The sequence below is a fragment of the Anomaloglossus baeobatrachus genome, chromosome 1 (assembly GCF_048569485.1).
Source record: "Anomaloglossus baeobatrachus isolate aAnoBae1 chromosome 1, aAnoBae1.hap1, whole genome shotgun sequence".
Classification (NCBI taxonomy): Eukaryota; Metazoa; Chordata; class Amphibia; order Anura; family Aromobatidae; genus Anomaloglossus; species Anomaloglossus baeobatrachus.
In genome coordinates, this window is record NC_134353.1 from 654898648 (window position 1) to 654920545 (window position 21898).

At 50.5% G+C, this 21898-nt stretch overlaps 1 protein-coding gene across 1 annotated transcript in view; it reads right to left on the minus strand.

The window, feature by feature from the left end:
* Nucleotides 1–21898, minus strand: part of POLE (DNA polymerase epsilon, catalytic subunit) — a 239812-nt gene that overhangs the window by 214956 nt on the left and 2958 nt on the right. The window contains exons 2-5 of the mRNA XM_075319950.1: nt 17879–18014; nt 11364–11444; nt 10556–10600; nt 10389–10481 (exon numbers count right to left, since the gene is read on the minus strand). Coding sequence (XP_075176065.1) covers nt 10389–10481; nt 10556–10600; nt 11364–11444; nt 17879–18014 — 355 coding nt within the window. The remainder of the gene's footprint in view (nt 1–10388; nt 10482–10555; nt 10601–11363; nt 11445–17878; nt 18015–21898) is intronic.

The following is a 21898-nucleotide window of genomic DNA, read 5'->3' on the forward strand; positions in this document are numbered from 1 at the left end:
TCTGGGGCGGCTGCGGACTGCAATTCGCAGCGGGGTGGCCAGAAAGCTTGTGCCACACTGCGCTACGGATTCCAATCCCAGCTGCCTATCTGTACCTGGCTGGACAGAAAAATTAGGCGAAGCCCACGTCGTTTTTTTTTTTTAAATTATGTCATGAAATTCATAAAAAAATGGCTTCCCTATATTTTTGGTACCAAGCCAAGTACAAATAGACAGCTGGAGGATGGGGGCAGCACGTACCTGCCTGCTGTACCCGACTAGCATACACAAATATGGCGAAGCCCAAGTCTTTTTTGGGCGGGGGGTGGGGGGGGGGGTGTTGGCAAAAAAAAAATAAAAAAGGCTTCTCTGGATTTTCCTTTGCCAGTGAAGGTAACACCAAGCAGTGGGTGTTATCAGCCAGTAGGTGCTTGGATTACCCTTAGCTAGCAATAGAAAATGCAGAGGGAGCCCACGCATATATATTTTTTTTTTTTTTTTTAAGTACAGTAAAAATAAATAAATAAATAAAAAAAAAAAACAAAACACGTAGCGCTCCGCGGTATAGTTGATTCTCAGTGCAGATAAAGCAGATGGCTAGGTGCTACCACCCCCATCTGCCTGATTTACCTTGGTTGGCAATCAAAATACAGGGAAGCCAATTAATTTTTTTTTATTTAAAAAAATAAAAATAAAAAAAAAAAAAGTGTGTGTGCTCCTGCCATATTTTGAGTGCCAGTCAGGTAAATCCAGGCAGCTGGGGGCTGGGATTTTTGGCAGCCCCCAACCGCCCCTGGAAATGGCGCATTGTTTCTTAGCGCCATTTCCAGGCGCTTTACTCGGCTCGTCCAGTGGCCGTGATGGCGGTGGCTTGCTGGGTAATAAAGGGGTTAATACCAGCTTTGTATTCTCAGATGGTACTTAACCCGAAATTCATGGTGTCACACCAAATTAAACATGGCTACCATGAATTTCTAGGAAACCATAAAGAACACAACACAGAAATTTTTTTTTATTAGAAATAAACAAACATTTAGAGACTCCATCTTTATTATAAAAAAATCCTTAGTCCGACGTAATTCACTGGGACAGCAATGTCAACTCTGCTTCATCACTGCACAGACACAGTCTATACACAGTGAGAACCACAGAGAGCCATGTCATCTCTGCTACATCGCTCTGGACAGAGCGATGTAGCAGGCTGACAATGAGGGGATAATTGCACTTGCGTCTTGAATTGCATCAGCCCACTCTCAGGACAGGAGCGACTCAACTGCATGGAAATACATGCAGCTGACCCGCTGCTGTCGGGAGATTGTGCGCCGTGATGCGATGACACTCGCATCACGGCGCACCAGGACCTTTGATGACTTCATACTCACATGACCAGTCTAAATAAGATACAGAGTGGGACATTAGAACCTATCATGATTAATTCATCCAAGATCACTAGACTCCATAATGCACAATATACCAACCAGAGAAAAAAGGAAGTCAACTAGTGAGGCCAAAGCATGGCCAAATAATCACAAAAAGTAGAACACCTCTTATAATAACCACAAAAAATCTTTATTAATGGAAATTTACAGTCATAAGAGGAAAAAGTTAAATTCCGTACTAACAATACAATAAAGATCAGGTAAAACCGGAAAAAAACGATACCAATCACACCAGGCAGTCAGGGAATGGGACAGCGGAGCAATTTTACTTATCTCACAAGGCCTAAATAGATAAATAGGGGGAGAGAATAATAATAATAGACCTGACAAAACCCATACAAATGCTGTGATTAGGAGTGCCGACAAAGAGGATAATATATATAAGAAAGTAATATAGAGGGTTGCACAGAAAAGTCAAAAAGACATCAAGTAGTTAATGCTATCCTTTTATCAAGCAAGCAATATTCAGAGAGGCAAACCCATTCAATTGTCAGCAATTCGGAACACACCATGGAGGGTTAAACAGGGGACCCATATAAGGGAAGACCTCAGATAACATAAACTAGGTGATGCTATAAATAATGCACCACAGTCTCCAGCCCAACAACGGGCAATATGCAGGAAGCGAAAAAAAAGCCCAAGTCACTTACCCATCAAACCTGACTGCTCGGCGTGGCGTGCTCCAAACCTTTGATGACTTCATACTCACATGACCAGTCAGTAGCCAATGAGGTAATACAACATTCACATGTGAATGGTCACATGGGTATGACGTCACGGTAGGTCCTTTTAGATTACCGGGGGTCACAGCAATGATTGGACGAATGCAGAAGCGGTAGGAGACAGAGTCTGCAGGACGCATCACGGGACCCTTAAGTATGATCAGAATGTTTTTTTAATAAAGTGCTTTTTTTTCTTTACAGCCCCTGGACCCGAACTGTAACATGAACATCCCAGAAAGATCGTGTTCGGGGTCGTGTGCACAAACACGATGTGTTCGGTACGAACCCCGAACTTTACAGTTCGGGTTCGCCCATCCCTAATACTGACCAAATACTGAGTATGTGAAAATGGGCTTAGAAGGACTAAAACAAATGAGAAGCGCCATTTAGAGCCAAGATGCGATGGTGTTTAGCTGATCACTGTTGTGCCTTACTCAGAGCTGAAAAGCAGCCACCTCTGAGGGAAATAAAAGCCTAAAATAGATCAACCCTAGAATAGTACTTCAAAAGCATTATCTAATGCAGATAATTTCAAGATCGAAGACTAGCAGGGCCAATGTCATTACTAGTGAGGGGCGAGCACTAAAATTCTCTAGTGCTCGTTACTCGATTCGAGCTGGTGAGACGCTTGGATGAGCTTGACGCAAGTGACGAGCACTATGGAAAGTCACCGAGTGGCCTGTTCAGGTCTCAGCCCACATACAGCCGGCGATAAACAGAGCATTTCCTGGGGGGTGGATTTTGTTATTTTTTATTGTCACACTACGTCAGAGAATGTTGTTTTATTCCCCAGGAGAGCCATTCAGAGACTGCGACTGGCTTTCCCTGAGTTGCCTGTTCCCATCATGCTGTGATGAGAGCCTGCGCGTTGTGGTTTTTATTTCATGGTCGAAATATGCGGTACTCAGCCGAGCTTAGCGTGTACCCGAGCACCCCAATGCTCGATTGAGTTGCGAGCAATGCAGAGCATGCTCGCTCGTTAGGACCCTACATGATCAGTAGGCATCATATACCTGTCCTACTCTAATGAATAGCACAACACCTGGCGACCATGAACACATCTCAGCGGGTGTGTCGGGTTCTAACGTCATCAGCACCGCTCACCTCTAAATGTACAAGTCAGTGCCACCGAAGCAGAAGGTCTGTATCTGCCTATAGCTCCCCTTCCTCATAGAATCTTATGAGAATCAACTGTCATCTCCTATCTCAGCTACAGATATAGTTGCTGAATACAGATTTTACCAAAGACTGGAGACCTAAAGTTCAATCTAAGAGGAGACAGAAGCAGATTCCTTTGTCAACACAGTCAACGTTTCTTGTTTTCTTATGTACTATTGCTTTATAAAATTAAAATGAAGGTTACTCGAAGCGTAATTTAATAGAGCTCATCTCTAAAAATGCAGAAAACATGTAAAAATAGATTATTTTAAAAGAAAGAAAGGAATTTTGTTTACTTACCGTAAATTCCTTTTCTTCTAGCTCCAATTGGGAGACCCAAACAATTGGGTGTATAGCTATGCCTCCGGAGGCCACACAAAGTATTACACTAAAAGTGTAAAGCCCCTCCCCTTCTGCCTATACACCCCCCGTGCTCCCACGGGCTCCTCAGTTTTGGTGCAAAAGCAAGAAGGAGGAAAAAATTATAAACTGGTTTAATGTAAATTCAATCCGAGGGAATATCGGAGAACTGAAACCATTCAACATGAACAACATGTGTACACAAAAAAACAGGGGCGGGTGCTGGGTCTCCCAATTGGAGCTAGAAGAAAAGGAATTTACGGTAAGTAAACAAAATTCCCTTCTTCTTTGTCGCTCCATTGGGAGACCCAGACAATTGGGACGTCCAAAAGCAGTCCCTGGGTGGGTAAATAATACCTCATAATAGAGCCGTAACGGCTCCGTCCTACAGGTGGGCAACCGCCGCCTGAAGGACTCGCCTACCTAGGCTGGCATCTGCCGAAGCATAGGTATGCACCTGATAGTGTTTCGTGAAAGTGTGCAGGCTCGACCAGGTAGCTGCCTGACACACCTGCTGAGCCGTAGCCTGGTGCCGCAAGGCCCAGGACGCTCCCACGGCCCTGGTAGAATGGGCCTTCAGCCCTGAGGGAACCGGAAGCCCCGAGGAACGATAAGCTTCGAGAATTGGTTCCTTGATCCACCGAGCCAGGGTTGATTTGGAAGCTTGTGTCCCTTTACGCTGGCCAGCGACAAGGACAAAGAGTGCATCCGAGCGGCGCAGGGGCGCCGTACGAGAAATGTAGAATCTGAGTGCTCTCACCAGATCTAACAAGTGCAAATCCTTTTCACATTGGTGAACTGGATGAGGACAAAAAGAGGGTAAGGAGATATCCTGATTGAGATGAAAGGGGGATACCACCTTAGGGAGAAATTCCGGAACCGGACGCAGAACCACCTTGTCCTGGTGAAACACCAGGAAAGGGGCTTTGCATGACAATGCTGCTAGCTCAGACACTCTCCGAAGTGAAGTGACTGCTACTAGGAAAACCACTTTCTGCGAAAGGCGTGCGAGAGAAATATCCCTCATTGGCTCGAACGGTGGTTTCTGAAGAACCATCAGCACCCTGTTCAGATCCCAGGGTTCTAACGGACGCTTGTAAGGAGGGACGATGTGACAAACCCCCTGCAGGAACGTGCGTACCTGTGGAAGTCTGGTCAGGCGCTTCTGAAAAAACACAGAGAGCGCAGAGACTTGTCCCTTAAGGGAGCCGAGCGACAAACCCTTTTCCAATCCGGATTGAAGAAAGGACAGAAAAGTGGGCAAGGCAAATGGCCAGGGAGAAAAACCCTGAGCAGAGCACCACGACAGGAATATTTTCCACGTCCTGTGGTAGATCTTGGCGGACGTTGGTTTCCTAGCCTGTCTCATAGTGGCAATGACCTCTTGAGATAATCCCGAAGACGCTAAGGCGGGCTTTGCACACTACGACATCGCAGCCCGATGCTGCGATGCCGAGTGCGATAGTGCCCGCCCCCGTCGCAGCAGCGATATGTGGTGATAGCTGGCGTAGCGAAAGTTATCGCTACGCCAGCTTCACACACACACTCACCTGCCGTGCGACGTCCCTGTGGCCGGCGACCCGCCTCCTTGTTAAGGGGGCGGGTCGTGCGGCGTCACTGCGACGTCACACGGCAGGCGGCCAATCAGAGCGGAGGGGCGGAGATGAGCAGGATGTAAACATCCTGCCCACCTCCTTCCTTCCGCATATCCTACGGAAGCCGCAGTGAGGCCGGTAGGAGACGTTCCTCGCTCCTGCGACTTCACACCCAGCGATGTGTGCTGCCGCAGGAGCGAGGAACAACATCGGACCGTCGCGTCAGCGTAATCATGGATTACGCCGACGCTGCACCGATGATACGATTACGACGCTTTTGCGCTCGTTAATCGTATCATCCAGCCTTTACACACTGCGATGTCGCATGCGATGCCGGAAGTGCGTCATTTTCAATTTGACCCCACCGACATCGCACCTCCGATGTCGCAGTGTGCAAAGTGCCCCTAAGATCCAGGACTCAATGGCCACACAGTCAGGTTGAGGGCCGCAGAATTCAGATGGAAAAACGGCCCTTGAGACAGCAAGTCTGGTCGGTCTGGTAGTGCCCACGGTTGGCCGACCGTGAGATGCCACAGATCCGGGTACCACGACCTCCTCGGCCAGTCTGGAGCGACGAGGATGGCGCGGCGGCAGTCGGCCCTGATCTTGCGTAACACTCTGGGCAACAGTGCCAGAGGAGGAAACACATAAGGGAGTTGAAACTGCGACCAATCCTGAACTAAGGCGTCTGCCGCCAGAGCTCTGTGATCGTGAGATCGTGCCATGAATGCCGTGACCTTGTTGTTGTGCCGGGACGCCATTAGGTCGACGTCCGGCATCCCCCAGCGGCAACAGATCTCCTGAAACACGTCCGGGTGAAGGGACCATTCCCCTGCGTCCATGCCCTGGCGACTGAGAATGTCTGCTTCCCAGTTTTCCACGCCCGGGATGTGAACTGCGGAGATGGTGGAGGCCGTGGCTTCCACCCACATCAAAATCCGCCGGACTTCCTGGAAGGCTTGCCGACTGCGTGTTCCGCCTTGGTGGTTGATGTAAGCCACCGCTGTGGAGTTGTCCGACTGAATTCGGATCTGCTTGCCTTCCAGCCACTGCTGGAACGCTTTTAGGGCAAGATACACTGCCCTGATCTCCAGAACATTGATCTGAAGTGAGGACTCTTGCTGAGTCCACGTACCCTGAGCCCTGTGGTGGAGAAAGACTGCTCCCCACCCTGACAGACTCGCGTCCTTCGTGACCACCTCCCAGGATGGGGGTAGGAAGGATTTCCCCTTCGATAAAGAAGTGGGAAGAAGCCACCACCGAAGGGAAGCTTTGGTTGCCTGAGAGAGGGAGACGTTCCTGTCGAGAGACGTCGGCTTCCTGTCCCATTTGCGTATGATGTCCCATTGAAGAGGACGCAGGTGAAACTGCGCGAAAGGGACTGCCTCCATTGCTGCCACCATCTTCCCCAGGAAGTGCATGAGGCGCCTCAAGGGGTGTGACTGACCTTGAAGGAGAGATTGCAACCCTGTCTGCAGTGACCGCTGTTTGTTCAGCGGAAGCATCACCATCGCTGAGAGGGTATGAAACTCCATGCCAAGATATGTCAGCGATTGGACCGGTGTCAGATTTGACTTTGGAAAATTGATGATCCACCCGAAACTCTGGAGAGTCTCCAGAGTAGCGTTGAGGCTGTGTTGGCATGCCTCTTGAGAGGGTGCCTTGACCAGCAGATCGTCTAAGTAAGGGATCACCGAGTGACCCTGAGAGTGGAGGACCGCAACTACTGTAGCCATGACCTTGGTGAAAACGCGTGGGGCTGTCGCCAGGCCGAACGGCAGTGCCGCGAACTGAAGGTGTTCGTCTCCGATGGCGAAGCGCAGGAAGCGCTGATGCTCTGGAGCAAATCGGTACGTGGAGATAAGCATCTTTGATATCGATCGATGCAAGGAAATCTCCTTGGGACATTGAGGCGATGACGGAGCGGAGGGATTCCATCCGGAACCGCCTGGTCTTTACGTGTTTGTTGAGCAGTTTTAGGTCCAGGACAGGACGGAAAGACCCGTCCTTCTTTGGAACCACAAACAGGTTGGAGTAAAAACCGTGACCCTGTTGCTGAAGAGGAACCGGGACCACCACTCCTTCTGCCTTCAGAGTGCCCACCGCCTGCAGAAGAGCAGCGGCTCGCTCGGGAGGCGGAGATGTTCTGAAGAATCGAGTCGGAGGACGAGAGCTGAACTCTATCCTGTAACCGTGAGACAGAATGTCTCTCACCCAACGGTCTTTTACCTGTGGCAGCCAGGTGTCGCAAAAGCGGGAGAGCCTGCCACCGACCGAGGATGCGGTGTGAGGAGGCCGTAAGTCATGAGGAAGCCGCCTTGGTAGCGGCACCTCCGGCGGTCTTTTTAGGGCGTGACTTAGACCGCCATGAATCGGAGTTCCTCTGATCCTTCTGAGGCCTTTTGGACGAGGAGAATTGGGACCTGCCCGCACCCCGAAAGGACCGAAACCTCGACTGTCCCCTCCTCTGTTGGGGTATGTTTGGTTTGGCCTGGGGTAAGGATGTTTCCTTTCCCTTGGATTGTTTGATGATTTCATCCAATCTCTCACCAAACAAACGGTCGCCAGAAAATGGCAAACCGGTTAAGCACTTTTTGGAAGCCGAATCTGCCTTCCATTCCCGTAGCCACAAGGCCCTGCGTATTGCCACCGAATTGTCGGCTGCAACCGCCGTACGGCTCGCAGAGTCCAGGACAGCATTAATAGCGTAGGACGCAAATGCCGACGTTTGAGAGGTTATGGACGCCACTTGCGGCGCAGACGTACGTGTGAGTGCGTCAATTTGCGCTTGACCCGCTGAGATAGCTTGGAGTGCCCATACGGCTGCGAATGCTGGAGCAAAAGACGCGCCGATAGCTTCATAGATGGATTTCAACCAGAGCTCCATCTGTCTGTCAGTGGCATCCTTAAGTGAAGCCCCATCTTCAACTGCAACTATGGATCTAGCCGCCAGTCTGGAGATTGGAGGATCCACCTTGGGACACTGAGTCCAGCCCTTGACCACGTCAGGGGGGAAGGGATAACGTGTATCCTTAAGGCGCTTGGAAAAACGCTTATCTGGACAAGCTCGGTGTTTCTGGACTGCCTCTCTGAAGTCAGAGTGGTCCAGAAACATACTCGTTGTGCGCTTGGGAAACCTGAAACGGAATTTCTCCTGCTGAGAAGCTGACTCCTCTACTGGAGGAGCTGAGGGAGAAATATCCAACATTTGATTGATGGACGCGATAAGATCATTCACTATGGCGTCCCCATCCGGAGTATCAAGATTGAGAGCGGCCTCAGAATCAGAATCCTGATCAGCTACCTCCGCTTCATCATACAGAGAGTCCTCCCGCTGAGACCCTGAACAATGTGATGATGTCGAGGGAATTTCCCAGCGAGCTCGCTTAGGCGGTCTGGGGCTGCGGTCCGTGTCAGAGACCTCACCCTGGGATCTATGAGACACCCCGGGAGCAATGATTCCACAGTGCCCATGGTCTGAGATACCGGTCTGGACTGCAAAGCTTCTAGTATCTTAGCCATAGTCTCAGAAAGTCTTTCAGTAAAAACTGCAAACTCCGTCCCTGTCACCTGGACAGTGTTAGCAGGTGGTTCCTCCTGGGCCACCCTTAGAGGCTCCGGCTGAGTAAGTGCTACAGGAGCCGAGCATTGCACACAATGAGGGTCAGTGGAACCTGCCGGTAGTATAGCCGTACATGCGGCGCAGGCAGCATAGTAAGCCTGTGCTTTGGCACCCTTGCTTCTTGTGGACGCCATGCTGTTGTCTCCCCTGAGCAATCCAGGAGGGTATATAGCCAAAAATCAACCGTGCACCATACAGTGTAAAGTATAGCCTATAATCATATAATCTATAAGTACACTTCTGCACAAGTGGGGCCAGCACCTCAGGTGCTGCTTACCGCCCGCTCAAAGCGGTTGTGTGGTCACCAGAATCCCTGCCTGGGTCTCCCCGAGCTTGTCTCCCCTCTCCAGCGTCAGAAGAGCTGACAGGAATGGCTGCCGGCGTCCTGAGGAGAGGAGGGGGCCGTGGGCGTGCCCTAGAAAGTGCGGGATTCTGGTGCATCACTGTGCACAGTGAGGGGGGTGGAGTATGCAAAGCATGTTCCAGCCCTCAGTGCTGACTTCTCGTACAGCGTCCCGCCCTTCCCCTGACTGGCAGGCCTGGGGGCGGGAAAAAAGTGAGACTAGGCCGCAAAAGCCGGGGACTAAAGTTATAAGCGCGGCCGGCGTATAAGCCCGGTCGGCGCGGTAGTCCCCGGCGCACTAACAGTCCCAGCCGCGCCGCAGTGTAAAAATGGCAGCGGCGGTCAGCGCGGTAGTCCCCATAAACTAACACACCCAGCACGCTGCAGTGTGTGATGGCACAAGCGCGGTCAGCGCTGCGGTACCCGGCGCACTAACACACCCAGCAATGCTGGAGTGTTTCTGTGCGCGGTCCCCACGGGGACACAGAGTACCTTAAAGTAGCAGGGCCTTGTCCCTGACGATACTCGGCTCCTTATCCAGCAGAGTCCCCAGGAGCTGTGGATGGAGCACGGTCTCAGTGCCTGGAGACCGATTAGGATCCCACTTCACCCAGAGCCCTAAAGGGGATGGGGAAGGAAAACAGCATGTGGGCTCCAGCCTCCGTACCCGCAATGGATACCTCAACCTTAACAACACCGCCGACAAGAGTGGGGTGAGAAGGGAGCATGCTGGGGGCCCTGTTATGGGCCCTCTTTTCTTCAATCCGACATAGTCAGCAGCTGCTGCTGACTAAGCTGTGGAGCTATGCGTGCATGTCTGCCTCCTTCGCACAAAGCATGAAAACTGAGGAGGCCGTGGGAGCACGGAGGGTGTATAGGCAGAAGGGGAGGGGCTTTACACTTTTAGTGTAATACTTTGTGTGGCCTCCGGAGGCATAGCTATACACCCAATTGTCTGGGTCTCCCAATGGAGCGACAAAGAAAAAGGCATTACTGGATACCATTAATAAAAATGGGAAAAGTAAATGTATCCCAAATGTAACCATCTACATTATACACCATGATCCTTTATTTTAGGTTTGCTTAGGAACAGTGAAGAGTTAATAGTGCTCCCGAATCTGTGCCAATGTGAGGGTAAAGTTGACAATACTAAGCTTTCTGATTACTTACCAAATCCAAGTCTTCCTTGGGTAGGGTATCCAGTTTTGCTAGCTTTCCTTGGAACTTTTTGGAAAGAAAAGAGGAGACTTCCCTCTCACATCCCTGATAAAATATCAAATTAAAGTCAGACTGACGACATGGCAGAAAAACAAAAACAGACGGGAAACACGAGTTACCTTTTTTGTGGCCACATAAAAATACGGCTTATATGGTAGCGCAACCTGCAGAAAAGCAAAATGGTGAAGATGTTGTCATGGACTCAATAGGGGAAGGTCACACACTGAAAATATGTATTTAAAAGAGGTTGACCACCACTTTTACATTGGATAGGTCATCAATGTTTGATCAGTTGGGGTCTGACACCTCACACCACCACTGATCAGCTGTTCTCGGTGTCGGCAGCAACAGGCGGCCAGAAACGCTCTGTTCCGGAGCTGCCCAGTCGACCGATAGCGGCAGTGGCACTGTACATTTGCCTCCCATTCAAATCAATAGGTTGTGGATGTGCAGTGCCCAGCCGTGACCACTATCAAAAAGGGGCATTTCCAGCTGCTTGCTGACACCGCCGGCACCAAGAACAGCTGATCGGTGGGGGTGCCGGGTGTTGGATCCCAGCCAATCAGACACTGAAGACCTATCCTAAGGACAGGCCATCAATGTTAAAGTAGTGGACAACCTCCAAGTCAATATACTTTACGTATGCACCAAACTCACATAATGAATGACCAGACCCTTGGAGCAGATCTTATGGAATATGTGATGTAGTTGATATACTCATGTGCAGGTTCACACCATATAATATATGACGTACACGTCTCTCTTTCCCTTACAAACAATAGTCATTCATAGAATAGAAAAATGACCTTAAGAGAGTTTCTGTCTCTGAAATACATCACTTATCGTAACTGACTGTCTTCTGCTCAGGTTACCATTTCACAAAAGGTCAAGGTGCTTAATTGTATGTAGAGAGGCTCTGATGTTTACCTTGAACCTGCTCCCATCTTCCTGTATGAAGTAATAATCTACGGCACTCACGAGACGTTTGTCCTCATCTAGAATTTCAGTCTTTAAGGGGAAAAAAAAAATAAATAAATATATATATATATATATATATATATATATATATATATATATATATATATATATATATATATATATATATATATATATATATATATATATATATATATATATATATATATATAAAAAACATCTAGATGAAATATTAAAAAACAAAACATAACATCAAGATGAAATATTAATATCTGGTAGAAATAATTTAAAGGGGGTGTTTTCATAGCATACAGCTGAAGTTGCAGCTTGTCAATTTCACAGCAGTGTGCTGTGTATTATATGGGGGCCATTCAGATGAACGGATGGTAACCACCTATACGGAGAGGGTACTAGGGGCTCCTCTCTGATGCCGCAGCATATCTACATGAAGAAGGGAATTTTGTTTACTTACCGTAAATTCCTTTTCTTCTAGCTCCTATTGGGAGACCCAGACAATTGGGTGTATAGCTTCTGCCTCCGGAGGCCACACAAAGTATTACACTTTAAAAAGTGTAACCCCTCCCCTCTGCCTATACACCCTCCCGTGCATCACGGGCCCATCAGTTTTGGTGCCAAAGCAGGAAGGAGGAAACTTATAAATTGGTCTAAGGTAAATTCAATCTGAAGGATGTTCGGAGAACTGAAACCATGAACCAAAAGAACAATTCAACATGAACAACATGTGTACACAAAAGAACAAACAGCCCGAAGGGAACAGGGGCGGGTGCTGGGTCTCCCAATAGGGTGCTAGAAGAAAAGGAATTTACGGTAAGTAAACAAAATTCCCTTCTTCTTTGTCGCTCCATTGGGAGACCCAGACAATTGGGACGTCGAAAAGCAGTCCCTGGGTGGGTAAAAGAATACCTCGATAAAAAGAGCCGAAAAAACGGCCCCCTCTTACAGGTGGGCAACCGCCGCCTGAAGGACTCGCCTACCTAGGCTGGCATCTGCCGAAGCATAGGCATGCACCTGATAGTGTTTCGTGAAAGTGTGCAGACTAGACCAGGTAGCCGCCTGACAAACCTGCTGAGCCGTAGCCTGGTGCCGCAATGCCCAGGATGCACCCACGGCTCTGGTAGAATGGGCTTTCAGCCCTGAAGGAGTCGGAAGCCCAGAAGAACGGTAGGCTTCAAAAATCGGTTCCTTGATCCACCGAGCCAAGGTTGACTTGGAAGCCTGCGACCCCTTACGCTGGCCAGCGACAAGGACAAAAAGCGCATCAGAACGGCGCAGTGGCGCCGTGCGAGACACGTAGATCCGGAGAGCTCTCACTAGATCTAACAAATGCAAATCCTTTTCACATTGGTGAATTGGATGAGGGCAAAATGAAGGTAAGGAGATATCCTGATTGAGATGAAAAGGGGATACCACCTTAGGGAGAAAGTCCGGGACCGGACGCAGAACCACCTTATCCTGGTGAAATACCAGGAAAGGGGCTTTGCATGACAGCGCTGCAAGCTCTGACACTCTTCGGAGTGACGTAACCGCCACTAGAAATGCCACCTTCTGCGAAAGACGTGATAGAGAGACATCCCGCAGCGGCTCAAAAGGTGGTTTTTGAAGAGCCCGTAGAACCGTGTTGAGATCCCAGGGTTCCAGCGGACGCTTGTAAGGTGGGACTATGTGGCAAACTCCCTGCAGGAACGTGCAAACCTGCGGAAGCCTGGCTAGACGCTTTTGAAAAAACACGGAAAGCGCCGATACTTGTCCCTTGAGAGAGCCGAGAGACAAACCCTTGTCCAATCCGGATTGAAGAAAGGAAAGAAACGTGGGTAAGGCAAACGGCCAGGGGGTAAACCCCTTATCAGAGCACCATGCTAAGATCTTCCAAGCTCTGTGATAGATCTTGGCTGACGTTGGTTTCCTGGCCTGTCTCATAGTGGCAATGACATCTTGAGATAACCCTGAGGACGCTAGGAGCCAGGACTCAATGGCCACACAGTCAGGTTGAGGGCCGCAGAATTCAGATGGAAAAATGGCCCTTGAGACAGCAAGTCTGGTCAATCTGGGAGCGCCCACAGTTGACCCACCGTGAGATGCCACAGATCCGGGTACCACGACCGCCGCGGCCAATCTGGAGCGAGGATGGCGCGGCGGCAGTCGGACCTGATCTTGCGCAACACTCTGGGCAGCATTGCCAGAGGAGGGAATACATAAGGCAGTCGAAACTGCGACCAATCCTGAACTAAGGCGTCCGCCGCCAGAGCTCTGTGATCCTGAGACCGTGCCATGAATGCCGGGACTTTGTTGTTGTGCCGAGACGCCATGAGATCGACGTCCGGCGTTCCCCAGCGGCAACAGATCTCTTGAAACACGTCCGGGTGGAGAGACCATTCCCCCGCGTCCATGCCCTGGCGACTGAGAAAGTCTGCTTCCCAGTTTTCTACGCCCGGGATGTGAACCGCGGAGATGGTGGAGGCTGTGGCCTCCGCCCACAGCAGAATCCGCCGGACTTCTTGGAAGGCTTGACGACTGCGAGTGCCGCCCTAGTGGTTGATGTACGCGACCGCCGTGGCGTTGTCCGACTGTACGCGGATCTGCCTGCCCTCCAGCCACCGATGGAACGCCTTTAGGGCTAGATACACTGCCCTTATCTCCAGAACATTGATCTGAAGGGAGGACTCTGTCGGAGTCCAGGTTCCCTGAGCCCTGTGGTGGAGAAAAACCGCTCCCCATCCTGACAGGCTCGCGTCCGTCGTGACCACAGCCCAGGATGGGGGCAGGAAGGATTTTCCTTTTCGACAGAGAAGTGGGGAGAAGCCACCACTGAAGAGAGGTCTTGGCTGCCAGAGAAAGAGAGACGTTCCTGTCTAAGGACGTCGACCTCTTGTCCCATTTGCGGAGAATGTCCCATTGGAGTGGACGCAGATGAAATTGCGCAAAGGGAACTGCCTCCATTGCTGCCACCATCTTCCCCAGGAAGTGCATGAGGCGCCTCAAGGGGTGCGACTGGGCCCGAAGGAGGGATTGCACCCCTGTTTGCAGCGACCGCTGTTTGTCCAGCGGTAGCTTGACTATCGCTGAGAGAGTATGAAACTCCATCCCGAGGTACGTCAGTGATTGGGTCGGAGTCAATTTTGACTTTGGGAAATTGATGATCCACCCGAACGTCTGGAGAGTCTCCAGAGCAACGGTCAGACTGTGTTGACAAGCCACCCGGGAGGGTGCCTTGACTAGGAGATCGTCTAGGTACGGGATCACCGAGTGGCCCTGAGAGTGTAGGACTGCCACAACGGATGCCATGACCTTGGTGAAGACCCGTGGGGCTGTCGCCAGGCCGAAGGGCAGTGCCACAAACTGAAGGTGTTCGTCCCCAATGGCGAAACGCAGGAAGCGTTGATGCTGTGGAGCGATCGGCACATGGAGATAGGCATCTTTGATGTCGATTGATGCTAGGAAGTCTCCTTGGGACATCGAAGCGATGACAGAGCGGAGAGATTCCATGCGAAACCGCCTGGTTCTGACATGTCTGTTGAGCAATTTGAGGTCCAAAACGGGACGGAATGAGCCGTCCTTTTTTGGCACCACGAACAGGTTGGAGTAAAAACCGCGACCGCGTTCCTGAAGGGGAACGGGGATCACCACTCCTTCTGTCTTCAGAGTGTCCACCGCCTGAAAAAGCGCAACAGTTCGCTCGGGGGGCGGAGATGTTCTGAAAAAAAGAGTCGGAGGACGAGAGTTGAACTCTATCCTGTAACCGTGAGACAGAATGTCTCTCACCCATCGGTCTTGGACATGTGGCCACCAGGCGTCGCAAAAGCGGGAGAGCCTGCCACCGACCGAGGATGCGGTGTGGGGAGGCCGAAAGTCATGAGGAGGCCGCCTTGGAGACGGTGCCTCCGGCGGTCTTTGGAGGACGTGACTTAGACCGCCATGCAGAAGAGTTTCTCTGGCTCTTCTGTGGCCTGTTGGACGAGGATGATTGGGATCTGGCTGAGGGCCGAAAGGACCGAAACCTCGCTTGAACTTTCCGTTGCTGAGGTCTGTTTGGTTTGGGCTGGGGTAAGGAGGAGTCCTTTCCCTTGGATTGCTTAATAATTTCATCCAATCGCTCGCCAAACAATCGGTCGCCAGAAAAAGGCAAACCGGTCAAGAACTTTTTGGAAGCAGAGTCTGCCTTCCATTCGCGTAGCCACATGGCCCTGCGGACTGCCACCGAATTGGCGGATGCTACCCCTGTACGGCTAGCCGAGTCCAGGACAGCATTCATGGCGTAGGATGCAAATACCGACGCCTGAGAAGTCAAAGACGCTACTTGTGGCGCAGCGGTACGGGTGACCGCATTAATCTCAGATAGACAAGCTGAGATAGCCTGGAGTGCCCACACTGCTGCAAAGGCTGGGGCAAAAGATGCGCCTATGGCTTCATAGATGGATTTCATTAGGAGCTCTATCTGCCTGTCCGTGGCATCCTTGAGCGATGCACCGTCAGCCACTGCTACAACGGATCTAGCCGCCAGTCTAGAGACTGGAGGATCCACCTTGGGACATTGAGCCCAACCCTTAACTACGTCAGAGGGGAAGGGGTAACGTGTGTCATTAAGGCGTTTAGTAAAGCGCTTGTCCGGGAAAGCCCTGTGCTTCTGGACAGCATCTCTGAAGTTAGAGTGATCGAAGAAAGCACTCCGAGTACGTTTAGGAAACCTAAACTGGTGTTTCTCCTGTTGTGAGGCCGAATCCTCTACAAGTGGAGTAGGAGGAGAAAGATCTAGCACCTGGTTGATGGACGCTATAAGGTCATTACTATGGCGTCCCCTTCAGGTGTATCAAGATTGAGAGCAACGTCAGGGTCAGAGTCCTGGGCTGCGACCTCCGCCTCATCCTCTAGAGAGTCCTCAAGCTGAGACCCCGAACAGCGTGATGAAGCCGGGGAAGATTCTAAGCGAGCCTGCTTAGCTGGTCTAGGACTGCGGTCCGTGCCGGAGTCCTCCACGTAATAACTAGAAGCCACACCAGGAGCATGCTTCGTCACAGACCGAGAGGGGCCTGGGGGTGATCCCGCAGTGCCCGGGGCCTGTGTAAGTGCCGGTCTGGACTGCAAGGCCTCTAGTATCTTAGCAGACCATTTATCCATAGACTGAGTCATGGATTGTGAAAGTGACTCAGAGAGTTTGTCAGCTAAAACAGTTAACTCTGTCCCTGCCATCTGGACAGGGGGAGCCAGCGGTTCTACCTGGGCCGAGGGTCCCCCCAGTGCCTCAGGCTCCGGCTGAGCGAGTGCCCCAGGGCCCGAGCATAGCTCACAGTGAGGGTAGGTGGAACCTGCAGGTAGCATAGCCGCACAAGAGGTACAGGTAGCAAAATAACCCTGTGTCTTGGCACCCTTGCTCCTTGTGAACGACATGCTGTTGTCTCCCAGGAGCGTGATCACGGAGGGTATATAGCCACAAGCTAACAGTACAGCCGAACCGAGAAAATGTATACAAATATAATGTATATATATATACAGTTCAGCACCCTAGGGGGACCAGCACCGGTAATCGGTGTGGCTTACCGACCGCTCAAGCGGTGTGTGGCCACCAGAATCCCTGCCTCGGGTCTCCCAGAGCTGCAGCCAGAAGTCCTCCACCGGCAGAATGTGATTAAAACATGGCTGTCGGCGTTCACAGGGGAGGGAGCCGTGGGCGTAACTACAAAAGTGCGGGAATCTGGTGCCCCAGAGTGATTAGTGAGGGGGGAGGAGGACAGCTAAGTGTGCTCCAGCCCTCACTGTCGGCGTCAGAACGACCGTCCCGCCCTCACCCCTGACTGGCAGGCCCAGGGGCGGGAGTTTAATGCACTAGGCCGCAAAAGCCGGGGACTAAAGTTAAAACCGCGGCCGGCAAGCAGGCACGGTCGGCGCGGTAGTCCCGGTCTAAAATCAACACTGCAGTCGCTGCAGCGTCTGAGGCCAAGGTGCTCCATGCACCGTCCCCAAGGGGACACAGAGTACCTGTAGATGCAGGGTCCTGTCCCTGACGATACTCAGTCTCCTGTCCGGCAGATTCCCCCTGAGGCTGCGGAGGGAGCCCGGTCCCAGTGCCTGGATGACCGGTTAGGATCCCACTTCACCCAGAGCCCCTAAGGGATGGGGAAGGAAAACGGCATGTGGCTCCTGCCTGTGTACCCGCAATGGGTACCTCAACCTTAACAACACCGCCGACTCAGTGGGGTGAGAAGGGAGCATGCCGGGGGCCCCTTAGGGGCCCTCTTTTCTTCCATCCGATATAATCAGCAGCTGCTGCTGACTAAAATGTGGAGCATTGTGTGAATGTGTGCCTCCTTCAACACAAAGCATAAAACTGATGGGCCCGTGATGCACGGGAGGGTGTATAGGCAGAGGGGAGGGGTTACACTTTTTAAAGTGTAATACTTTGTGTGGGCTCCGGAGGCAGAAGCTATACACCCAATTGTCTGGGTCTCCCAATGGAGCGACAAAGAAATGGGGTTGTGATAGTCTGCACTTACCGGGTGCATGTTCAGCAGCCATCCCGTTTTCTCCCCAGGCTCCTTGATCCTCTCAAAGCCATACTGAGCATCAATCTTATCAGTCCACTGGCTGCGCTCCAGTCTCTTTGCAGCCGATCCTGATGAAGAATCATCTCTAAAATGAGGATTAAAAAAAAATTCATAAAGCATTTCTGTGAGCGAGTAGAGGCAACATGCAAAATAAATGTATACCCACATAAAGCACAACAGCATCAATTATTCTAAATACACCTTCACAAAATCAGGAATTTTATAACATTATGGTCAGTGGTCTGGTTTGAGTAACCAATAAAACCAACCAGGTGAAAATGCTCATTTTATTATGTAGGTTGAAACAGTCATTAACTGAAACAGAAACTGTTGTGCTGGAGGCTTAAAACTGGGTGAAGAAAATTCAAAGGGCTACAAAAGTGAAGCTGTGAAAGACAATGTCACAGGGCAGACAGCATGTCAGGACTGAGCGCAGAAACAAGGCATGGGAGTTATTCTGCATCAGTAAAGTCTCACAGAGGAAAAGTTTCAAAGCAGACTGAGGTTCCAAAAATGTGCTTTGAAGATACAGCAAGAAATGGGTGCAATTGAGGACCGTAGATGCAGTTGTGGGCCGAGACAACTCAGGGCAGTAGATGAAACACATATCCTGCTTAGGCTGCTTTCACACCTCCGGTTTTAGCAGAGCTGGCCAATCCGTCTCTAAAACCTATGCAACGGATGCCGCGACAAAACCGCATCCTTTGTATAAGTTTTTGACATGCGGGCCATCCGGTTTTTGCCGCTTGCGGCACGCTACTGAGCATGCGCAGTGGAAAAAAACGCATGCGGCGTCCATAGGCATGCAGTGCAAATCGCACCGCATTGGCCGGATGCGGCTTTTTTTTCCCGGACAAAAAAACGTGCCAGGCAACGTTCCATCCGGCCGCCGCATCGGCTAAATCTGCCGCATGCGGCAAAAACCGGACCGAACGCAAGCCCATGCGGCACAATCCGGCACTAATGAAAGTCTATGCAAAAAAACGCAACCGGCGGCAAAAAAAAACTGTTGCGTTTTTTTCTGCAAAGCGCCGGATTGTGCCACACAGGAAAAACCGGATGTGTGAAAGCAGGCTTACTTCCCTGCGACCAGGAGTGTCATCAGCTCAGGACTAGCAGCCACCGGTAGGACCCAGCTGCATCCATCTATGGAAGTCTGGCCAGGAATGGCTTTCATGAAAGAACTATGACCAAAAAGCCTACCTTCCACATGGAAAATAGGCCAATGACTGGACTAGGCACGAAAATATATGAAACTGGGTGCAGAACAATGTCAGCAGGTGCTCTGGACGGATGGGTCACAATATGAAGTACTTGTCTATAAGAGAAGTCAGTTTATTCTACGAAGAGCTGAAGAATGATACGATGCATTTTGGTAAGGGTACATTCACATGACTGATCCGTTTTTGCGGTCCGCAAAAAACGGTCTGTTTTTTTCACGGATTCATCCGTGTGGCATCTGTTCCGTTCCGTATACGGTCCGTATGTCATCCGTGTGCCTTCCGTTTTTTTGCGGACCGCAAAAAACGGAAGCAGCAAGAAAGATAAATGGATGAGTAGATATGGAGATGGATAGATATAGAGACCGAGAGATAGAGGGATGAATGAATGAATGAATGAATGAATGAATGGAGGGATGAATGGAGGGATAGATAATATATGAGAAAGACATATATAATGTCCCACCCCCCTGCATATTCTAAGCTGGCACCCTTTAGTGACTTTCATGTGGCACTAAAGGGTGCTTAGCCTTGTATTTAGCCCAAAAATACATAAATAAAAATAAAAAAATGACGTGGGGTCCCCCTTATCTTTTGTAGCCAGCTAGGTAGGGTAAAGCAGACCGCTGCAGCCTGCAAACTACAGACTACAGACTAAAGCTGGCAGCTTTACATTGGCTGGTAATCCAAAACTGAGGGCACCCCACGCTGTTATTTTAAATTAAATAAATAATTATAATAATAAAAAAAAAAAAAAAAAAAAAAAAAAAACACGTGGGGGTCCCCCCAAAATTGGATCTCCAACCAAGGTAAAGCGAACAGCTGGAGTCTGATATTCTCAGACTAGGGAGGTCCATGGTTATTGCACTCACCCCAGCCTAAAAATAGCAGGCCACAGCCGCCCCAGCAGTGGCGCATCCCTTAGACGTGCCAATCCTGGCGCTTTGCCCCAACTCATCCTGTTGCCCTGGTGCAGTGGCAAACGGGGTAATATATGGGGTTGATGCTACATGTGCAATGTCACCTGGCATCAAGCCCTGGGGTTAGTGATGTCATGGCGTCTATCAGATACCCGACATCACCAACCCAGTCAGTAATAAAAAAAAAAATAGACAACAAAAAAAGTTTTATTTGAAAAAACACTCCCCAACACATTCCCTCTTTCACCAATTTATTGAAAAGAACAATCAAATCCGGGTCCGGAGTAATCCAAAAAGGGGGTCCCACGGCGATCCATGCCATAGTCACTGTCCCAGTCAATGAAGAACATAATGTTCCCCATTGGCTGGGAGAGTAATGCAGTAACCTGAGCTAACATCAATAGGTCAGCCCAGGTCACTGCAGGGCATGACGAGCACTGCCATCAGGAGGTTAGAGGAGATCATTACCTGAGGTGACGATCTCCTGCTCTGCTGATGTCAGCGCTGTCACTGCCTTCCATTGCCCGCCGCATTCTCAGCAGTATCGTGAGAACCCGTGACGTCACCGGTAGTGACAGTCTCGGGCCGCCCGCGAAACGTGACGCGAGAACGCGGTGGGCATAGAAAGCAGTGACAAGCGCTGACATCAGGAGATCATCACCTCAGGTAATGATCTCATCTAACCTCCGGACAGCAGCGCTTATCATCCCCGCAGCTGCAGGCACTGCAATGTGAGAAGCTGCTGATACTGCGGGCAGACACGGACACTGCAGTGCAAGCAGCCGCGGGGCTGGAGCGGAACACAGACTGCACGGGCACATGGAAGTGCTTCCGTGCGGCTTCTGGGGATTTTGCGGGCCCCTTGACTTGTATTGAGTCACGGTCCGTTATTACGGAACAGAATAGGCCATGTTCCATAATAACAGAGCGGACATACGGCATCCGATGTGGGTTTTTTTGTAGGATCGGATGCATACGGACGATCTTCCGTGTGCCATCCGATCCTACACAAAAGACATTAAAAAGATGGTCCTGTCCGTGGGTCTGCAAAAAAAGAGGAACTGACCAGGACAAACGGATCGGTCATGTGAATGTACCCTAATTGATAAAAATAAACTAATGACACTTCCGTTTTTAAAGCAATCTTACGAAGGCCATGTACACACGCTGCATTTTTTTGTGAAAATTTGTCATAAATCTGCATGCCTATACATATGTCAGCAAAGTCTATGAGAACCCTGACCTGCTGTGCACATGAAGATTTTTTTTCCTTGCAGATTTTGGTGCAGAAAATAATCTGCAGCATGTTAATTATTTCGACATTTTTTTCCTTCATGGCAAAGTTAAGATTCAGTGATCCTCTCCCATAGGCCACTGTGTATCCCGATCATGGGCAGTGCGATACCAGGCAGATGCCACCTCTCCCATAGGTCACAGCCTATCCTGATCATGGGCAGTGCGATACCAGGCAGATGCCACCTCTCCCATAGGTCACAGCCTATCCTGATCATGGGCAGTGTGATACCAGGCAGGTGCCACCTCTCCCATAGGTCACTGTGTATCCTGATCATGGCCAGTGTGATACCAGGCAGATGCCACCTCTCCCATAGGTCACGGCCTACCCTGATCATGGGCAGTGTGATACCAGGCAGATGCCACCTCTCCCATAGGTCACGGCCTACCCTGATCATGGGCAGTGTTATACCAGGCAGATGCCACCTCTCCCATAGGTCACTGTGTATCCTGATCATGGAAATTGTGATACCAGGCAAGTGCCACCTCTCCCATAGGTCACGGCCTACCCTGATCATGGGCAGTGTGATACCAGG